The sequence below is a fragment of the Syngnathoides biaculeatus genome, chromosome 23, assembly GCF_019802595.1.
Source record: "Syngnathoides biaculeatus isolate LvHL_M chromosome 23, ASM1980259v1, whole genome shotgun sequence".
In the NCBI taxonomy this organism is placed as follows: Eukaryota; Metazoa; Chordata; class Actinopteri; order Syngnathiformes; family Syngnathidae; genus Syngnathoides; species Syngnathoides biaculeatus.
This window is the reverse complement of record NC_084662.1, coordinates 16,016,395-16,038,568: the sequence shown is the minus strand read 5'-3', so window position 1 is coordinate 16,038,568 and position 22,174 is coordinate 16,016,395. Positions and strand designations below refer to the sequence as shown.

The 22,174-nt window shown below is 42.0% G+C and overlaps 1 protein-coding gene across 3 annotated transcripts; it reads left to right on the top strand.

Annotated features, from left to right (window-relative positions):
- The first annotated feature begins 4,379 nt into the window (after window positions 1–4,379).
- On the top strand, window positions 4,380–22,032 carry LOC133497022 (adenylate cyclase type 3-like). Of its 3 annotated transcripts, none has more exons than XR_009793918.1 (20): window positions 4,380–5,822; window positions 6,429–6,578; window positions 6,960–7,120; window positions 8,582–8,693; window positions 8,768–8,895; window positions 9,603–9,761; window positions 11,129–11,288; window positions 11,397–11,486; window positions 12,051–12,127; window positions 12,225–12,383; window positions 13,538–13,625; window positions 13,702–13,818; window positions 16,127–16,392; window positions 16,873–16,954; window positions 17,043–17,201; window positions 18,056–18,202; window positions 18,888–19,007; window positions 19,081–19,207; window positions 20,480–20,632; window positions 21,430–21,450. XR_009793918.1 is itself a non-coding variant. In XM_061813178.1 (20 exons), the coding sequence occupies exons 1-20, from the start codon at window positions 5,163–5,165 to the stop codon at window positions 21,607–21,609; spliced, it is 3,216 nt and encodes a 1,071-aa protein (XP_061669162.1). In that variant the 5' UTR covers window positions 4,380–5,162; the 3' UTR covers window positions 21,610–22,032. The 3 variants fall into 3 exon arrangements, 2 of the variants coding, with proteins under 2 accessions (XP_061669162.1, XP_061669161.1); XM_061813178.1 differs by having other exon boundaries at window positions 8,633–8,693; window positions 20,508–20,632; window positions 21,430–22,032; XM_061813177.1 differs by having other exon boundaries at window positions 20,508–20,632; window positions 21,430–22,030.
- Window positions 22,033–22,174: the final 142 nt, after the last annotated feature.

Here is a 22,174-nt window from a genome sequence, read left to right as displayed (position 1 = left end):
ACACGTTTTGTAAAATAAATTGTAATTTTATGAAAATACACAAAAAAAAAACAAGTACAACCCTAATGCTAATCTTAAAAGAAGACGCAGAAAAAACATGCTTTTCTTGGAACAATCTTTTAATTTTAGAAACATAAACTGTATTTTTTAAACAATGAAGGAAAAAAAAATGCGACCACGCATACACCACACCGACAATTATTGTTAGGTTACCTAAACAACTAGAAATTGTGGATGTGCTCATGCGTCTGATGGTGCAAGGAGTTGCGAGTAAACAAAGTAAATTTTGAATGGACATGTAATCTGAGAGGAATCCCACCTTGAAGCCCCCCCATCCCACCCCCAAAACATACACACACCAACCTTCAGGACACTTGGACTATTTCCTGCCCACAAGTGTCAACAGGTACCGCCAGGCCTCGGGATCTTTGGGAGTGTGTGTGTATAGTTGGCTAGTTGAGCTGCGCTTTAGCGACACAAAGGTGACCCTCCGCCCCCGCCCCGAAAAAAAGGGGGGAAGGTTTTGTACGTCTTTTGTTGGAATGTTTTTGAAAAGTAGCCCGAAGGTGAAATGTCACAGGGTCACTGCTTTAATCCTGACAAAATCCCCCCAAAATGCGCAGGATGAAAATGCCAAAATGTCTTTTTGTCTTTTTTTTTTTACAGGAAACAAGTCAATGTTTTCTGCCCCCCCCCCCCAAAAAAAAAGAAATCAAAATATTACAAGAATAAAATAAAGAATATTTGAGGAAAATAAGTTAGAATCATAGGAGGAAAAGTTGTAGCTTTACAAAAATGAAGTAATTTTTTTTCACTGACAAAATGTCACATATTTGTCTTTTTTAAAATGAATACTCAATACAATTGGATTTTTAAAAAGTTATAAGCTTTCAAAAGTTGAGGCTTTATATTAAGGAAACATTTCATGCTTGCAAGAACAAAAAATGTTTTGGGAGAAAATGTGCAATTTTATGAAGGTGTAGTCACTCTAAAAAAAATCATGCAAAGAAAAGTCATAGATTTAAAAAAATATATATAACCAAAAATAATAGCAGATTATTTTGAGCGAAAAAGTTTTGGAATTTTAATGAACTAAAAAAGTAAATAATTTTATGCCTATTAAGTTATTTTATTTTGTATTTAAAAAAATAACAATCAAGAAAAAATCATAGATTTTACAAATAAAAGACAAAATATTCTCAAAAAAAAGCTGTAAAGTTATGCAAATGAGGCTTCTTGATTGTAAAACATGTAATTTGGGGGGGAGTGAAGGACATTTTAAAAAGAAAATATGAGCATAAAGTCCGACATTTTTTGTTTTTTAGGTAATCATGCGTGCTTGAGAGATTTTGTGACGGTCGGATGAAACTCAAATCAAACTGTTTGCTGCTGGAAAGCAATAACACGTCAGTAAAAGCCTCCTAGAACATCTGAACTCCATGGCGAGGCAGAACTCTAGCGCCCTCTAATGTCCGGTCATGTATATAATAGTTTGTGAATGTGTGTATGCGTGCGTACTTGTATGTGAGGGTGAACAGGTGTACATAGTTCGTGTCACAGGAAGCCAGATTGATGGAGAGACTCGGAGCAGAAGGATTCTCTTACAGTCGGGGGGGGGGCACACACCCTGACAGCTGGGTACTACTTTGTACTACTACGACGACTTCCGCCACGAGTACTACATGCATGCGTGTGTGTGTACTCACCGAAACGATCCGCACACAATGATTCGACACGAGGTCGAGGAGAAGCAGCTGTGGGAAGATGAGGATTCATTTATCACTGGACAACAACACGCAAATGATCATATTTCTATCGATATGCGCCATCAAAGCGTGTTTCAAAAGTAACAAAGATATGCCCGCTTATGCTTCGATAATTGTAATAATTTGATATTGTCTCCCCCCCCCCCCACACCCACCTCACCAATAGTAGCGGTGGTTGTTCATGTTCATTTCTTCTTTACTGCACTCTAGTGGTTGAAGTGAGTATGACATGCTCCTCGCTTGATGTTCTACAGTGAGACGAGGGCCAAAAGGTCAGAAAAACAAAAAAAGTCTCTCCACACTCCTTTTTTCAACTATTCTTTATAAATACTGATTTCATCCCGGACAAACTTGTATTTTTTTTCCTATTAAAAGTGGTATTTTTGACAAGAATTAATTAAAAAAGATTATTTTACAAGAATAAAGTCATAGTCTTCCAAAAGATTTTTAAAGCAGTAATTTTAAGAGAAAAAAAATCATAACCTTGTAAAAAAAATGGTAACACTTTTATTATATTATTGTAAATACTAATTTCATACCGGATAAACTTGTATTTTTTTCTATTAAAAGTGATATTTTTGACAAGAATTAATTAAAAAAAACATTTTACAAGAAAAAAGTCTTCCAAAACAAATTTTAAAGCGGTAATTTTGAGAGGAAAAAAGTATAACCTTATGAAAATAAATGGTAACCCTTTTTTTTTTTTTAAGAATTGAGACATGTTTTATAGGATTTCCACAACCAATCTTCGGGGGAAAAGGTTGTTCTTTAAAAAAAGTATTAGTAACAAACAAAGCCCAGTGAAAAAAATATTGATAATAATTTAATGAGAGGAATTTGTTGTTTTAAGAAAATAAACTGCATTTTTTTCCAGACTAAATAAATTCTATATTTTTGAGGGGGAGGGGATGCTCTTCTCTTTCCGTAAAAGTAGTTGCTGGTTGGTGTATGTGAGGTGCAGATATCAGTGTTGTCCACTTGGTGTCGCCATCCTCATCCATGACTGTTAGCACGATGTTCCTTCCATCTTGCTAAATGTAAATTAATGATTTAAAGTTGTTGTTTATTCATCTGACAGTATCACGGCATTGCCTTTTCACATCTGACTGATACTGGAAAAGTCACTTTTCCATCCTTTGGAAGTGATTTGGTCTAGTACTAAATGAAAAGTAACGAGCCTAGCCTACCGCTAGTCGGAACCAAATGGAATCTCACCCCCCACCCACCCCACACACACAGCCGCCAAGGCACTTTCAATCTTTATGGAAAATATGATAAGGAAAGAAATACTGTACCTACTAAGCATATTCAGACACTAACTGAATGGCCACAAGTAACACCAAAAACGGTTAGCTAGTGAAGACCTAGACACTCTCCTGAGGCAACAACAACAGGCAACTCTACACTCTCATTTGCTGACTGCCACAACACTCACCAGGCCAGGCCCAACCTTTAACCGCCACGCACTCAAAGTCACAGATACTACAGTGTAGATTCTAGAATGTGAAGTTGGGAACACCTAGTGGAAAAAAAAACAATAGCCAACATTTTATTGGTATAATGCATAAAATTCTAACGAATGAGTAATAACATGACTAGACAGTTGGTACTTTGCAGATTATCGTAGCGGGGCTACTATACATGTAAATAATTCTCCTCTTGCCTCAATTTATATATTTCACAAATGTACTTTCTCTGGCCTTTTTTCAATCAATAAAGCTATTATTTTGCTTGTATTGATGTCAAGAGTTGGAAAAATAACTTAGTGGTACCTTCTGTCAATTAGTGCACGAGCATTTCATTATTCCCACTATGTGTTGCTGGCATAGAAGAGCAAAGATATACCATCTGTAGTAAATAAATAATTTTTTAAAAAATGGCCCAATTAAGTAACGTTGATAAGCGACTCAACGGACGACCAATTTGCCACAGCAAACTAGTTGGGAATTATTTCTTTCGAAACCGTTCAAAGGTATGGGCGTCCAAACTCGGAGCGCTATCTGTTCCATATTCTTCAAAGCCAATGTAACGAAAGGAATCGCCATGGAGACGGGTCATTGCAGTAGTTGTAGCAGCCCTTGGGGTAAGGACACAAGGGGCAGAGTGGCTCTGGGGAGTTCAGGGTATTGATGGGTTATATTGTGGGTTTATCAGTCAAACAATATGCTTGTTATAGTGGCTGTTCTGTGGAAGTAGTTGCAAGTTCCAGACATGAACCAGTGGTGCGTCCAAGTGTTTATTTCCACTTGATTTTTGTTTCTGACACAACCGCCGTGGGGTTCTTTAAAGCACTTCAAGAGCGTTGCGCTTCTTCGCACCGTCGGTGGCACATTTCCCAAGACATGGCAGTTACTTTGGTTGCATGGTAGCAACAGTAACAGAGGATGCTGAGGATAAGGAGGGTGGGGGAGTGAGAGGAGCTGAGGATCCTGAGACCGAAAGACAGAAAGAAAGAAGGATCAGGTTATTTCATCAGACAAAATGCAGCGAGGGTGTTAGAGCTACCTCGATATTTTGTAACATGTACATTTTCACTCCATTGCCGGATCTTAATTTGTGCACTGCTATGGCCCGAGATACGGCACACAAATGGAAACACACCTCTGGTTCAAGATTGTGTTCGTTAGCGTTCCAGACTACGGTGGCAGAGGAGACTATGACAAGAATTACTTTTCCTGGATTACTTCCCCGAAGTGAAGTTCTCTGAGACTGTTCCATATTGCGGAACTCTTTCTCCAAAGGTAAGGGGGACATCACAACATGCTGAAAGTGGCTAAATCTTGGATCTCTCCACTTCTGGAAGTGGCTAAAGCTTGAATCTCTCCGCGTCAGAGACTGAATCTATGGCAACTTTTGTAACTCTTATGGACTTGAGGCTCTACACTGATTATTTCCAAAACAACATATCTAGTTCAGTATCACTTTCAAGTTAGGGTCTATTCCAGCTGACAAAGAACAAGAGGCAGATTCACACAGTGGACTGATGGAGTCAAATCACATGACTGATACGTGGAAACACAACCATTTTTTAAGTCCAATGAACCTAACAATAATCATATTGTACTGTGGACATGAGAAGTCCCCAAGTAGAACATGCAGACTCCTCTAAGAAAGTCCTGTGTTTCAGATCCAGATCATGAGGCGGGAGTTTTAACCAGTGCTCCCAAGACTTGAGGCACCGTAACGTTAATTTAATTCATTTTAGAAGCAGCTTTTCCTCTTCCAGGTAGAGCTGGAGACTAGCCCAACCGACTACATCGTGGACTTGTTGCCACTCAATCTCAGGGCACATATGGAGTCAGATGACCATTCGCATTCACACCGAGTGTGAGCTGAACCCAGAGAAGATTATAGTTGCAGTATTGAGAAAGCAAAAAGGAGAAACTGAACTCCAAAATGTCCAACCGGGTCTGTCACATAGACACAGGGCAGTCAGTGGAGTACCCCATTGTATACCCAGGTCAAACCCAAGGTGTCAGGACCACGACCCATGATGTGACACTGCTCCAGCCCAGGCCTGGTCTGCTACGAACCGTCTGCATCACTTTCACCCCCGACTCCCTGGAGAGGCTTTATCAGAGCTACTTCCGCCGGCAGAGACAGCCGAACATGCTGGTGCTGATGATGATTGCCACGCTCTTCAACAGCTTTGTTATCATCATGTGCGCCGTTGTCTTCACTGAGTACAAGCTGGCCATGGTGGTTGTGGCCGCCGTGGGGCTGGCCGCGGATCTAGTGTTCCACGAGCTGTACCGGCGGCAGAAACTACCCAAATCGGCGGTATCGCGTGGGGCCATCCCATATGTCCTGTGGCTGATGGTCACCCTCCATGTGCTGTGCTACACGGGACTAAACTTCCAGCGTGTCTCCCAAGCTAGCGACTCGGTGGGGTGGCAGACTTTTTTCAGCTTCTCCACCTTCCTGACTCTGCCCCTCAACTTGTCAGCGCTGCTCCTGCTCTCAGGCCTCTCCTGCGGGATCCACATCCTGGTTCTGGGGTTTACTGTGACTCAGAAGTTTGGAGACACCTTGCAAGGGCCCATGCTGGTCAGGCAGGTAAATGTTGTCCTCCCTGATAAAAATCTGGGTTTTAACATGCTTATTAATAAGTCTGTTTGATCACTTGTTCATAGTCCTACTACTTTTGTACCTCCTCCTCTGGTTTACCCTGCTATCTCCAGGTTAATCACATTTTTACGGGTCGTACACACCAGCGATGTAGTGGTACACGTTGCTGCCTTTCGAGAGGTCTTGAAGATCAATTAAATCCGTTAATACGATAAGACATACTTTACAAATAAATTGGAAAATGTCTTGTACCGGCCACTGCAGTCTGGACACGTGACCTTCCAGGGGCACTTGACTGACTACAGTCTTCGATGTGCAGGAAAGGGGAATTGCTTAAGTAGATGGGAGAATACACACAAGGGCAGATTGGATAGAGATTGCCCACATTTTAGCTTTGTTCCATCCAGAATGAATAACTGGTAGTGAGGCGCATTAATGACGGACATGTCTGTAAGCCGATGGGAGTGTCTTTTTAATTTATTGTGGATCTGAAGCTAATCCCCTGGAATAAAGTGGGGTTGAGTTTACCTCTATTTGTGACCATGTCAAACCAGATCTTCCTAACCCGCTCTCATGACCTCATTCACTGTTCAGCTCCTGGCCAATGTGATGCTGTACCTGTGTGCAGCTGTTCTGGGGGTGATGTCATACTACATGTCCGACAGGAAGTACAGGACAGCCTTTTTGGAGGCGCGTCAGTCCCTGGAGGTCAAACTTACACTGGAGGAGCAGAGCGCCCAGCAAGTAAACACACCGTGATGCGTTTAATTAAAAATTTACAGGGACGGGAACACAATGTGCCTGCTCATTTGTGAGTGTTTTGCTAAGCTTGTCGTTAATAGCTTGATTAGAGATGCGCTTGTTTTCACCTGTCTGACCCTCATCAGAGACCTAGCCAAGGAAATTTCAGCTAAGCTTGCTACAATTTGAAGTGCAACATGTCGAGTAGTACCCTTCGGAGACATACTGTACATTAATAACAAGTTCTCCACGGTAAAATACAGGAAACCTTTCATGACTGGTCTAGATGCTCAATTCGACAAGTTGGCACATGGTGTGTTAGCGGTTAGCGCGTCTGTATAAATACTCTGACCACCGCAGCTACGCGCAACTATTTCCACACAGGAGGAATTACTGTTGTCCATCCTGCCCAAACACATTGCGGATGAGATGCTGCAAGACTTAAAGGACCGAGCCAGTGAGAACGAGGTCCAGCAACAGCAACAACAGCAGAAGCAGCAGCAACAATTCAACACCATGTACATGTACCGCCATGAGCACGTCAGGTGAGCCCAAGCTGCTGATCGTTTGAATACGTTTTGGGATGGCTGTTTGAAGACATTATTTTTCTATGGCAGCCATAATGGGAGCAAACATAAGATACTAAGACCTCAAATCAATTCAGATCTTGGCCGAAGTTTACTTTACGTCAAATGTAGGGAGTGAAAATAGTAAGTTGTCAAACAAACAATCAAGTGCAGATACCAGAAAAATCTGATATTTGTACTTTATTTTCCACCACTGGTAGATGGAAACATTCCTTCAACATTACTTGGCAAACAGATTATTTATATGTAGCGCCTCTCCAGTATAAAATACTTTGACAGGCTAGCCACCTGAGTTCTTTCCTCACTCCAAAGTAGGAAACCAATAAATTAACTCAATGGTAATTACTCTAAATGTCTATTACAACTTTACTCTTTACTTGTGCATTTAATTCTCTATCAAAAAGTCTCTGAAATAATGTTTCCCTTATGTGTAAAGGTTAACTAATGAAGATATCTATCATATAAACTCCCCACTTTTAACTGTCTTGCAGATAGTCAAATAATACACCTGGTTATGTAACAAAAAGTGTGAACATTTAACAACAAAATAAAGGTTAGAAAAGCAAATCTCTTTATTCAACAAAGAGTCATTCAGTAAATAAATTGAACAAAACAGGTACACACTGCACACATAAGCTAGGCTAACCTAAGCTAAGGACCCAAACAAATATCAATCTGGCCGGCAAAGCAAACGAAATTCAAACCCCAATGTCACTGCGGTGCTTCCCCAGGCAGGAGTGAAGAAAGGTGAAGGTGGCTTTTCCTCTGTCCAGCGTCTTCACGGTCCTCGTCCTTTTTTTCTTCCTTCAAGCCCAAACACAGGCCTCGCTAGCCGCGTTAGCTCGATGCTAGTGCCCTTGTCCTCTCCCTCGTGGTCCAACACACAGCCCGTGTGATAGCGGCTAACTCCACCACGTTACGGCGTGATTTGAATAGTCCACTCAAACGACACACTATCCCAGTTGAACTTTCAACAGTCGTTGTCGAACACGTTGATCAACTTTTGATAAAAGTCCACCGTTCACTTTCTTTGTCCTTTCTTTGTCCTTTTTCTCAACCACCTCTCCCAGTCACACTGTCCAGCTTTTCTCTCTCTCTCTCTCTCTCTCTCTCTCTCTCTCTCTCTCTCTCTCTCTCTCTCTCTCTCTTAAAACCCAGGTTACCCCAATAAATCAACAAACAAAAGTATTTCCTTTTCACAAATGAATCAAACACATTTAAATACAAATCACTCCAAAAAAAATAAACTCAGCACACACTGTTTAACAGATATTCCACCACATTGCATAAAGAAAACCTATAACCTAAGTGCTACTCTATTATACTGAACTTTTACCTGTACCAATTTTTAAGAGGGTTACTTATTGATAAATCAAATCAGTGGTAGTGCACACCTGATCCTCCACATGGTTGTCACAGCATCCTGTTTGCCGACATCGTGGGCTTCACCCAGTTGTCTTCCACCTGCAGCGCACAGGAGCTCGTCAAGCTGCTCAACGAGCTCTTCGCTCGCTTCGATAAACTGGCCGAAGTGAGTTCCGTCCTGTCCCAGCGGCCCTAATTTACGTGACTCCTATTCAAGCTTCACTTCTCGTCATATCACAGCGACACCACCAATTGCGCATCAAAATCCTGGGCGACTGCTACTATTGCATCTGTGGTCTACCGGACTTCAGGGAGGACCATGCTGCCTGTTCCATCATGATGGGACTCTCCATGGTAGAAGCCATCTCGTGAGTGGTCGCCAACAAAAATCTTCACTCAAACGTTTGATTCGAAGGCAATGTTTGTTTGTTTTTTCCGGTGAAAGAAGTAAGAGTAAAAACAATCTTTCTTTGGTTAGATCTTGAAAGATTTGTCCAAATGCTTTAAGACTGATGACCAGATGGAAAAGTCTGTACTGCACAGGTGTCAAACTCGAGACCCAGGGGCCGGATCCGGCCCGTGAAATAATTTTATGTGGCCCGCAAAGACAAATCAATGTCTATGATTCCTGTGAAAATCTGTACCCAAATTTCAGATATTATAAGCATTTTTGTGTTGCCAAACATGAATAACAGTTGAAAAACCCATTAACCTTGTTTTCTGATGCCAAAAAAAGTTCATAAACAAATGTAAATAAGATGAGAAGATTGAATATTTCTATGGTTTCACAGTCATAACAGCCTTCTGAGGGAAACCAGAACTCCATTGCAGCCCGTGGCAAAAACTAGTTTGACACCCCTGCTGTACTGTGCACCGCTTGCAGTCAGAGTGAATCCCAAAAGAGTACATTGAACCCCTGTTTGTCACAGCGGGATATAGACCCACTAGGGATAGGTGAAAATTACAATATTTCTGATTAAGGATCCAAAAGTAGTCCAGTCACGATGACTCATAAGGACTGACTGTGAAAATGGAGACATGCAGTGAAAGCGATCTACTTTCCTCTCTGCGTCAGCTACGTGCGAGAGAAGACAAAAACGGAGGTGGATATGCGAGTGGGCGTGCACACTGGCACCGTGCTGGGGGGAGTGCTGGGCCAGAAGCGCTGGCAGTTTGATGTTTGGTCCACAGATGTCACCGTCGCCAATAAAATGGAGTCTGGGGGGATTCCTGGGTAAGAGTCCCATCTCCGTACTGTATTTACTCGTGTTCTTATGTCTTATTTGAAGATGTTCCCATGCCATATCGTGGTTCACTATTCACGGCGTTGCTAGACCAAATTTTTTTATATTGTTTTTGATAGCTTTTTACGGTACTGTTTTTCAGGGAGTTGTTTGAAGGTTTACAACTACAGTAATGTCTTTGCCAATTTCTGCGGGGTTCTGCACTATAAGTTAACATTAAGGTAGTAGACTTTTGTTTATTTATTTTATTCTTTACATAATACAAATACGGAATATGCACATGAGGCACAGATATTATTTTTGTCAACTTGGGGTTGTCTTTCTCACGCTCACACTGTAGTACCCGTGGTTTTGAATGTGTATGGCTTTAAAAGGCGGGGCCTGAGCTGTTGAGCGATTTGGGAGTCAGCAAATGAGAGTGTAGAGTTGACTGTCATGAACTCAGGTTAGCGGCTGGATGTTAACTGGCTAACCATTAGTCGAGTTGCGTGTTGATTGCCTCTGGGCATCAGTTGTGGCCTATGAATTTGCTTGTCTCGTAAGTCTTTACAGGGAGTCCTCGGTATACGACGGAGATCTGTTCCTACAGGAGTGACTTAACTCGAATTTCGACTTCAGTCGGATTCCACCATTAAAGTCAGAATTTACATCAAAATACTTTGTACAAAAAACATGTAGATTGAAATAAACAAGCTGATGTACTTAGCATTATTGTTGAAAGGTGGACGGAGAAGAAGAAGGGCAGGATGTGCTTAGCTATTGCGAAGGAACCTGGTCCTCAATCCTCTCCATCACAAGTATCAAAGAACCTTGTTTTGAGATCATTGAATTCAACATAGGAAGAGAACCCTTCACATGTGCTAAAATACAGGCTTTGTCTTTAATAATTCTCACTTTGGTCGAACGACTGAAGGCTTGGTGGTGTTGGTGTCTCTCCTTTCTCCAATCTTTTTATGATCTTGAGCTTTGTTTCCATGGTCATGGATTTTCTTTTGGCTGCAGAAGCGCTGTTAAAAGACACAGCTTTTTCCTTTGGGCCATAATGTCTAAAAAGGAGGGTGAAAAATGCAAAGATAATCCCGGCGCACAAACATGGACAAGCATTAGCTAGATAAAATGGCGAACGCGCGACTGGCGTTGTAAAGTCGAAACGTCTTAGGTCGAGAGCGTCTTAATGCGAGGACTCCCTGTAGTAACATTAGTCAGTGTCTTGGAAGTATCACCTCAAAATCACACTATATCATCAAATATCCACGATATTAGGAATTACGATTTCACAATCCGTGATACCTGGAAATTGTAAAGAGTGAACGCCAATGTGGTGAGGAATGACCGTATTTGTGTTTCTGTGCTGCAGGCGAGTGCATATTTCCCAGAGCACCAAAGAAAGTCTACACGGCGAGTTTGAATTGGAGCCGGGCAATGGTGGCGAGAGATGCGAGTACCTGCTGGAGAAAGGCATTGACACGTATTTGGTTCTGGTTCCGAAAAAGAAGGCAGATGAACTCAATCGAAAAGTTAGTGTGCAGTCTTGGACTTTCTTATTTCAGGTCATGAATTTTATCATAAGACTCGACTTGTAGCTGGGTCAGTGGGAATTTTCATGATTTTCTGTCCACTCCCAGAAATCCAGGGTTAAGTCACGACAGTTGATAAACACAACATCAAACGGGAACGTTGCATCGTCGTCCCCGGTGTCGGAATCTCGTCAGGAGGTAAATCGACGACCATTTTCTGACTTACACTCTCCAGACACCCCATTCGGTACACTGACGACCACCAATACATGGACTGTAGCACTCAAGACCCCCACGAATGTCGAGCGATCTTGAACGTGTCTGCCAGACTTGTAAAATCATCCACTGCTGAGCGATAATTTTCCACCTGTAGGGACCTGTGAGGCACATTTTTAAACAGTGGGTGGCACTTCTGCTGGTTTGCTGGGTCACTGCCCCTTGTGGCCCAGATCCAAGCAATGTGTAACGTACTTTCATCAGGACATAGTGCAGTGGGGTGAAAATTGGTTTTGTAGTTTTTGAGTGATCGTACTTACTCTTTGACGGAATGAATGACTAACTTACCAATATGTAATATTGCAATTACCTTGTTATTTGGCAAGATGAGAGAATCCAAATATTCAGAGAGTCTTTGAGTATGATGCACTGCAGTTGTACCCCACCGCTACCTACAGCCACACCATTAGCTATACCCACTGAAATAGCTGAAACTGTATATTATCAGTCTAGCGTCTCTTCTTACTTCACTTGTCTTCTCCTCAGAGGTACCGCTTGATTGGCGAACAAGTGATCAACATGCGACTCCAGCAAGAACTCCTGGAGAGAGAATCACAGCAAATGTGAGGGGATCAGTTGAGACCATCATGACCGAGAAGTTAAAACACTTCCGTGGGTGCGTCTTCACACTTCCCTACTCCCTCCATACGTTTGCTCTAGCTTGAAGAACCTGATCCATCCCGTCTCGCTGCGCTTTGTGGAAGGCAAGCTGGAAGAGAACTACTCCTCGAAGAAGGAGAGGCAAAGCGGGACGGCGTTCTGCTGCTGCGCCATCGTCCTGCTCTTCATCACCACCATGGAGGTCTTCATAGACCCACTGTAGGTCCACATCTTCATTGTTCCGTCACAGTCGATACTGTATGGAAAACTGTTTGATATCCAACTTAAAGTGGCTCTGTCATGAAATGGGAGATTTTTAGTATGTTATTAATTAATTAATAAACGGCAGCCGGTATGGACCCATCTGTTTTTTTCACCACAAAACATGATTTTGACGTATATGGCTTTTTGTAACTCCCGCCATGAAAATCCTCTCGAGGGATTTGTTATCGACAGGAAGCAGGAAGTGACGTTAAGGGCTGTAGCGCACTCAAGCGTTCTCGTCTGTTTATACTAGTTTTACCTGCTGGAAGTTAGTTCATTGTTCCTTCGTGTTCTCCAAAATGCTGACTCTTTGCATTGCTGGATATTGCTCGAACACTCGGGAGGATGAATTTAACCTTCATAAGTTTCCAAGAGACCCGGTTCGTCATGAAAAAGGGATTGCACGGGTCCAGAGGACGAGAGCTTTGTGGGTTCCGTGTGTATTGAGCTATTAAAAAAAACAATAGTTGGTGGGGAGGACATAATCCTTTCAGAGCGTAACAAAAGATCCACATCCGTAAGTCAGAAGTGCTAAATGTGTCGACGAGCCCGTTGGCGCCGTGTCCGCCGATCACGGCTTCGTCCGAGCTTCTGTCTCCCACGAGGCGCCAGCCAAGCCGTGCCTCGCGGACGAGCCCGGCTTCAGCCGGGCTGGCTCATACAAACTGTCTTGGAGTCTGTTGTTAGTTAGAAGTGATCCGCATATCATCTAAATATGCCTCGAAACAATGGGGTAATATTGCCCCGGATACTTCACTCGATTGTGAGATGTTCTTTTCGAAAACAGCTTCCATGTCTGAAGGGGCGTGTCCCATAGTAGGGGCCACAGCGTGTTTTCAATGGCGAATGTCCGGGGTGACGTCACTGGCAGTAAATGCAGCCAACATGGCGACCACTTGGATATCGAATGACACTTCCGCAACTTTGCGCATGCGCTCATATTTATTTTTTCGTATAGTCATTGAAGTGAATAATGTAATGTGTATTTGCCATTTCAATATCTATTTTAGAATGTTTATATGTCTTTTTTCCAAAAAATGCTCCAATGGCTATCCATACATACTGTTAGTAGAAACCAATAACTCGTGTGCATATATTTATGGTTGCAGACTGTTGGTGAACTACGTGACTCTTGCAATAGGAGAAGTACTGTTACTCATCCTCACCGTGTGCTCCCTAGCGGCCATCTTCCCCAGGGTAAACAGGCCATATGAAAATACCTCATAAGTCATGTGTGATAAACAATGATAATAATAACAACAAGTGTGTTTAGTTTTTTTCCAAGAAGCTGGTGTCCTTCTCTTTGTGGATTGACCGCACACGCTGGGCAAGGAACACGTGGGCAATGGCGGCCGTGTTTGTCCTCACCATGACCATGATCGCTGATATGGTAAGATCTATTTTTTAATCCACCCAGCTATGCATATACCTGACTACCCACCTACCAGTATCTACCGACTGTCTATCTGCCCACCTACTCCCTTACAGTTGAAACCAAACACTTTATAAAATGATGAATATGCTTTTTTTCCTCACTGTCTGTCATGAAATCAAACTAAACGTTTCCTTTTTAAGGGCAAATAGGTGACCAAAATTATTTGTATTTGCTAAAAGGTCAGAATGATGAGAGGATTGTTTGGGGCAGTTTTTCATTAAAAAACTAAAAAATAATAAATATAATTATAATTATATTATTCAGTTAAAATAAATAATAATTAATTAAGAATAGCCCAAAGTCTAAACATTATATTATATTATATTTTATTATATTCATTAGTATTTGGTAGTAAAGAAAACATTCCTTTTTGTGTTTATACTTGTGTATTATTGTTTAAACAGAATGCTGTATTTTCTGGAAATTGAAACAAATTGTGCAAGTCCACAATTATTTTCCAGACATAAATCTTGGCTGATTATTTTTTACTTTCCCAGGATGTAACACAAAGGAGCAGTGTATTTTATCCATCCCATCGATCCATTTTCTGAACCGCTTATCCTCACAAGGGCCACAGGAGTGCTGGAGCCTATCCCAGCCCTCATTGGGCAGGGGGCGGGTTACACCCTGAACTGGTTGCCAGCCAATCGCAGGGCACATAGAGACCGACAACAGTCATACTCAGAATCACACCTAGGGTCAATTTAGTCTCCAATTCATACACGTTTTTGTGCCTAATTTAAACACATCCACCGGAAGTATCTCCAATTAACGCCGATGTTGTCAATTAACCTATCAGAAGCTTACAAAGAAATGACATCATCATCTGGGTTCTCTCAAATTGTTGAAAGTCATCTACCCATCTACCCACAGATTTTCCCAACCCTTCTATCTGTCTACCCACCAATGTACCCAGCCTTCTAGTAGCAACCTACCCACCTACTGGCCTATTCATCCGCTCACCTTTCTACCCACCCATCCATCCCCCCGTCGGTCTATCTTCACTTGACTGCCTTTGGTGTGTCAGACTTCCTTCTCTCCCTGCGGGCTCCATTAGCGCTCGATCTCAGCGCCTGCAGCTTCATTTGTCGAGGCCCCCAAGGACCCTGCAGCACATGCTGCCGCCTTTTGGCCACCTGACGGCAATTAGGAGGACACTCGAGTGAACGTTCTTGACGGTCACGGAGTGGTGACACGCTGTAAAATGATCGGGGACACTCGGGTCTGTTGATTTGTTGCTCCCTTTCTTTGACACCATTCACACTCTTCTTCTTATGTGAATATGTGTCATAAAAGACTGCTAAAAGTAGACGTGCTGATCCCGCTCCTTTACTAAAAAGAGGTTTTTGAAAAGGACAGGCTGCGAAATGGATTTCATCCATCCATCCATTTTCTGAGCTGCTTATCCACACAAGGGTCTCGGATGGGCTGGGGCCTATCCCAGCTGTCAACGGGCAGGAGGCAGGGTACACCCTGAACTGGTTCCCAGCCATTCGCAGGGCACATAGAGACAGACAACAGTTGCACTCACAATCACACCTATGGACAATTTAGAGTGTCCAATTGATGTATATTTATGGGATGTTGGAGGAAACCGGAGTGCCCGGAGAAAACCTACACAGGCACGTTGAGAAAGTGCAAACTCCGCACAGACGGGCGTGGGGTTTGAATCCCGGGTCTCAGAACTGTGAGGCCAATGCTCTAACCAGTTGCTCCACCGTGCTGGCTGAAATGGATTTATAAAACGAAAAGGGAAAAATTACATTTACAGACGTATGTATATGCTCTTAATGGAGACACTGTCAGCTCCTCTGTATGGGAGTAGTATTAGGTTATGAGGAAAAAGAAAATATGCCTCTGAATATTGTTATATTACCTGTCTACATGTGTTACTCCACCATTTATATTTTTATTTATTTACATTTCTTCATGTTTACAAATGCTTATATCGCTGCTTATTAACTGAGTTGATTTCACTGCCACCACACTGCTTTCGTATCTCGAGCAAAAAAATGAAAACCCGAGCAAAAAAAATTGCCCAAACGATGGCTTGTATCTTAAAAAGCTTGTCAGATCAGTTGCACGAGGCTAAGCACCTCTGTACTCAAGTAAAGTACAGATACCTGAAAATTTGTCTTCAGTACAGCAACAATTTGTATGTAATTACTGACCACCACTGTCCACCTTTCTTTCCAATCAATTTCAATTTGCTTTCTTCTTAAAATCATAAATGACAGATTGCCACCGGGTCCCGTTTTTGCAGCTCAGCTGTGTTCCGCCACACTCGCGGCTCGTCAACGGCACCTCGGGCGTGGCGCCGGATGCGCTGGCCGAATGCGCCGAGAACCCCAAGCACTACAGCTTCATGGCAGTGACGTCGCTGATGGCCACCGCCATGCTGGTGCAGGTCAGCCACCTGATCAAGCTGAGCCTGATGGTGCTGGTCGTCGTGGCAATGGGCGCCGTCAACATTCACGGCTGGCAGGACATCTATGATCTCTACGACTTTGTGCACTTTGCGTCCTACAGGTGATCAAATGTATGATTTAATTTATGAAAAAAACACTACATTTATACTTTAATCCATAACATTTGTTTTCTTAAATATAAATCTCATTTGCATTTAATTCGATGATGTTTTTACATACAACTAGATAGCGATTGCTAGTGGTACTCGTAACTATATACACATATACTGCTACTGCATTCCCCCACCAGGGGCCCTAAAATGCAAGTTATATGTTATACAGAGCAGCGATTAAATTGGGAAATTAAGAATAATAAATGAAAATCCATTTTCCCCGCTCTGGGGCAGTTACGATTGTGCCCTCTGAATCCTGCCTAGCAACAAGGATCCAATCAAACTCGGGAAGGGGACCAAAATGATTCCAAACATTATGTGCTGTGAACATTTTAGAATACATTATATATTTTTGTTCACAATATGATGTATAAACGTTGATTTGAATTTATAAAGCATATAACTTAACGTTTATGTCGTTCTGTCAGAACGTCCATGGTACCATCCAAATACCTGATGACCGTAATGACCATCGTGATGATGGTCAGTCTCTACCTCTTCGCCCGGCATGTAAGTCCTTTTCCCCACTGCGCAGGATCGCCAAGGACCCCTGCTGACCCGCTTTTGCTGCCTTTTATTTTGTTGTGTGCGAGTGCAGCTGGAGTGTCAGTCCAGGGAGTTGTTCCTGTGGAAGGTGGGCGTGCACGATCAGAAGGAGAGGGTGCTGGAGATTAGGCGCTGGAATGAGGCGTTGGTCACCAACATGTTGCCCGAGCATGTGGCCAAGCATTTCCTGGGCACCAAAAAGAGAGATGAGGTGTGGTTTTCTGCAGAGGGGATGGATGGATGGATGGATGGATGGATGGATGGATAACAAACATGATTGGGTAAAGATGTGTGCGCTCCCAAACAATAAATGTCTCTCAAAATTAGGCAAACGGAGATAAAGAAAACAACTTTAGTCATCATGAACTACATACTACTTATTCTGCTCAGCTAAAAATCGATGTACGTCCATCCATTTTCTTCGCTGCTTATCCTCATGAGGGTCACGGGGAGTGCTGGAGCCTATCCCAGCTGTCAAGGGGCAGGAGGCGGGGTCCACCCTGAACTGGTTGCCAGCCAATCGCAGGGCACATAGAGACAAACAGTCGCACTCACAATCACACCAAGGGGCAATTTAGCGTGTCCAATTAATGGTGCATGTTTTTGGGATGTGGGAGTTAATCGGACTGCCCGGAGGAAACCGGCACGGTGAGAACATGTATACTCCACACAGGAGGGGCCGGGATCGAACCCGGGTCCTCAGAACTGTGAGGCCAACGCTTTTACCAGCTGATTCACCGTGCCGCCCACAGATAATGTGTATAAAAAAATTGGGGGTGGGGGTAATTACACTGAAAGAGCAGATTGAGTTGGATTCACGTGATGTTCCAAGTGATACAGCACTGAATGAGATAAATATCTATGTGGCGCCAGTGCTTCCCAACCTTTATTGACGTTTAATAGTTGGATGTCAAAATGAGAGAAAACCCCCCAAAATGAATGCAAACATTTGGATCCACAGTCTTACTGTCACTGTTACAATGTGTTCTTGATCTGTTCTGGTGTTGGAGGGCCCAGGTGTTCGCTGAGCTGAGAAGGGTGACAGACCGTATGATGTCCTTTCAGGAGCTGTACAGTCAGTCCTACGAAGAAGTTGGCGTGATGTTTGCCTCCATTCCGAACTTCTCCGACTTTTACACAGAGGAGAGCATCAACAACGGGGGCATCGAGTGCCTCCGGATCCTCAATGAGATCATCTCGGACTTCGACAGCGTGAGTCCCGACCTGCCTCATTGCTGCTCCGTGTACCCTCATTTACTCATGTACAGTCAGTGGATATTCAAAGTCTACACACCCTTGTTAAAATGCAAGGATTTTGTGATTTAAAAAAAGAGACCGAGATTAATAACTTTAAAAAATTTTCCACCATCATTGCCACATATAACCTGTACCACTCAAGCAATTCTTTGGGGTTTAAAACTCAGAAAAACATTTTTAAAAAATGTATATCATATAAATGTGTGTGTGTGTATAAATATATATATATATATATATATAACTATACACACACACACACAAATGTAAATAATATCATATTCAACATAGTTTTTTATCCAATGTTTGTATTTATTTTGTATTATAAAATATATTACATTTAATGCAATTTCTCACTGGTGATTAAAATTGTATGAAAACTATTTTTCATTTTGCTCAAATTTTTTTTTTTTTTTTTGTCCAACGTCAAATTACTTTCTGAATAGTGTTGATGCTTCACACTGCATACATCAGCACTTTCTCTTTCATCTCCACTGTAAAAGTCAGTAAAATTAGCATTTACAAGTGCCACGTCTGCTCTGCAGCTTTAAACACGTCTTTGCCTCTTATTTGTCATTGGGGCATGATGTCTATTCCTGAGCAGAAATACAGTATTTATTTTCAGCCCACATTTCCCCAACAGTTATTGGACAAAGACGAGTTCCGCAACATCACCAAGATCAAGACAATAGGAAGCACCTACATGGCAGCATCGGGACTCACCTCAAAAAGCAGCCCAAACCGTCACGGCGATTGTCGCAAGGTCTGAAAAGTGGAAGCGTTTGCGTTGTGACTGGCGTCCTTGGCAACCGTGTTGTATTTGTGTCGTCATGCAGCGAGAGGAGCAGACGCTTCTTGAGCATTGGCAGCACCTCGCGGATCTGGCAGACTTTGCTTTGGCTATGAAAGTTACCCTGGACAACCTCAACAAGCAATCCTTCAATAATTTCATGCTCAGAATTGGTCAGTTCATATGTGTGTGTGTTCAATATTTACATTTCCACAGAAATCTGGATGTGATCTAAGATACAACCGAGGCATGCTCCTATCTCAAAACACTCGTATTTCCCACACACAATCACACCTAGGGGCAATTCAGAGTGTCCAATGAATGTTGCATGTTTTGGGGATGTGGGAGGAAACTGCAGTGCCCGGAGAAAACCCACACAGGCACGGAACCAAGATTAGAACCCCAGTCCTCAGAACTGTGAGGAAGACGCTCTAACCAGTTGCACCCACGTGCTGCCTAAAATAAAATAGATTAAATCAAATTTAAAATAGCTAAAAATCCATCCATCCATCCATCCATTTTCTTAGACCCCTATCCTCACAAGGGTTGCGGGAGTGCTGGAGCCTATCGCAGCTGTCAACGGGCAGGAGGCGGGGTACACCCTGAACTGGTTGCCACCCAATCGCAGGGCACATGGAGACAAACAGCCACACTCACAATCACACTTAGGGGCATTTTAGAGTCTCCAATTAATGCATGTTTTGGGGATCTGGGAGGAAACTGGAGTGCCCGGACAAAACCCACGCAGGCACGGGGAGAACATGCAAACTCCACACAGGAGGGTTCGGGATTGAACCTCGGACCTCAGATCTTTGAGGCCAACGCTTTCCAGCTGCACCAACGTGCCGCCTCTAAAAATACATCTTTCAAAATATTTACTATTTTTCAAAAATACCAAGAATTGCTTTATTAATGTTTTTTCCAAACATTTCTCTCAACAGAATTACACTGTATAAAAAGTCCAAAATAACTTTCATTCTTCACATAACTTGCAATGCAAACACAGAAAATGCAAGTATAAAACATGGCTGTACTTTATGGATTGTCCTTTCCTGGCCTTCTGGGGGGGATTAGTGGTAGTTGGCAAACTAGCTTAATAGTGCAATAGTGCCATCAATTGAAACTGTCCTTTCACTCCAAGAAACCAATGTGAATAGATAGAAGCCCGATGTAAGCAAAGCGCTAGCTTCAAAATGTCTGTCACTCGCATTTTGAGTTTACTGAAAGGAAAGCTGCCACATGAAACAAAAGAAAATTCGACCCTTCATATTTAACTACCAAAGGGTTAAACCAAACCACATTAGTTCTTTGAACCAAAATATACTAGCTGAATGCTAACGTACAATGACATGCTTTAGACCCACTAATGAACACGGATTTTGGACACAGCCATTCTTTTTGGGTGACGATTTGACATTAAGACACTCTGAATGAATGTGTGCTAGGTCATGTTCTAATGGCGTTCCCTCTCAGGTCTCAATAAAGGCGCCGTTCTGGCCGGCGTGATCGGAGCTCGCAAACCTCACTACGACATCTGGGGGAACACAGTCAATGTCGCCAGTCGCATGGAGTCTACCGGAGTCATGGGAAACATTCAGGTAAAGGTACACACAAAGAGATTAAAAAAACAAAAAAACATCTTAACCAGGATTGTGAAAGGTATATTTTATTCCACCCACCCAAAAAAAAAATAATAATAATAATTTCAGTACGGTTTACTGTGTCACTTATAGTAGTCTTCATTTGTGATGTCATGAAAGTATTACACTGCCACCCCGTGGCCAATTGACAGACATTAAAAGAAGCCACAATAAATTAATTATTTTGCACAAACTGTTTACGTTCTATTAAATATTACTAATTGCTGCGATTTTTATGAAGTAAACATTCAACTATTTTAGTACTTTTAGTCCTATTTTTCTTTTCAATCTTTTTTTTTTATGATGAAAATGTTCCAGCTCAAAAATTGTTAAAAAGTAATTTGGGTACTTTTGGAAAATACATTTATAATATTAAAAAATATTTTGAAATATGTAAATAACTATTTATAGGTACTGCATTTCAGGACTGGGGTCCACACGTCTTTTGCTAATTACTGTACTGTTCAAAGTTTTACATGAGGTTTATTGTGGGGGAGGGGGCGTATTCATGGATTTTCCACTTATTTTAATGGTAAAAAAATATTTGCGATACAAATGTTTTGCATGGTCATGAAAAAATCACTCTTAAATCACCCCACTCCGCAGGATAACCATTGAGACTAATCTTTTGTGTGGGAATCCTAAAATGCAGAAATTTGGTTCAGTTTTCAGTATTTGCTTAGCCCGCACACAAACACAAAAAAGTCCCCCCCATTGTGTCTTAAATGTTTTTTGTTGTTGTTGGCTCGTTCCAGGTGGTGGAGGACTGCTTTGACATCCTCAAGCACTACGGCTTCCGTTTTGTGCGAAGGGGGCCGATTTTTGTCAAAGGCAAAGGCGAGCTGCTCACGTTCTTCATGAAGGGAAAAGAAAGAAACCCAAGCGACGGTCTTCCACTCACGACTCTCCCTCACCAAGCGGTGCACGTTTTTTGACCAAAGGACAGATTTCCGGGGCTATTACCATTTCTTTACATCTGTAGATTATTTTTGTCATCGGTTTTATTCACACGCCCTGTAGCGATATAAATGATATTTTGCTATTCTCCATAAATGTGACACATATGTCCGCATCTATCCAGTAAAATGCTCTCACTTGATGAATTAAGTACTTGACCATCATTTACAATTTTCATTAAACTAAGTATTTGTACTTTTCACTAAACAAGTTTGCACAATGTTGTTGATCGCATCTTTCTAACTAAACCACAATAAATGGTTCACTATTGTGTTTATCGGCGTTATTCTATCCCTGTCATTAGTTGACTCCCTAAAATGTGTCATCAGTACTAATTTTATAATAACCGCTCTAATATAAATGAATTATAAAATATTTGTTAAATAATACATATTCGCATATGTTTCGGGTTGAATTGAATAAATGATCGACTTTAGTCATTATTAATTCACATAAAATGTTGTTATGGGTAAATAAAAAAATGTTCCTGCAATTTCCATGTTCCATGTTGTTTGATACATTTTAAATTCCGTACGCTCCCAA

Coding starts and splice junctions, on each gene's coding strand:
- LOC133497022 (XM_061813177.1), top strand. CDS start 5,163: ATGTCCAACCGGGTCTGTCACATAGACACAGGGCAGTCAGTGGAGTAC. Junction 12,128..12,224: donor GAGAGAGAATCACAGCAAAT/GTGAGGGGATCA, acceptor CGTTTGCTCTAG/CTTGAAGAACCTGATCCATC. Junction 13,626..13,701: donor TAGCGGCCATCTTCCCCAGG/GTAAACAGGCCA, acceptor AAGTGTGTTTAG/TTTTTTTCCAAGAAGCTGGT.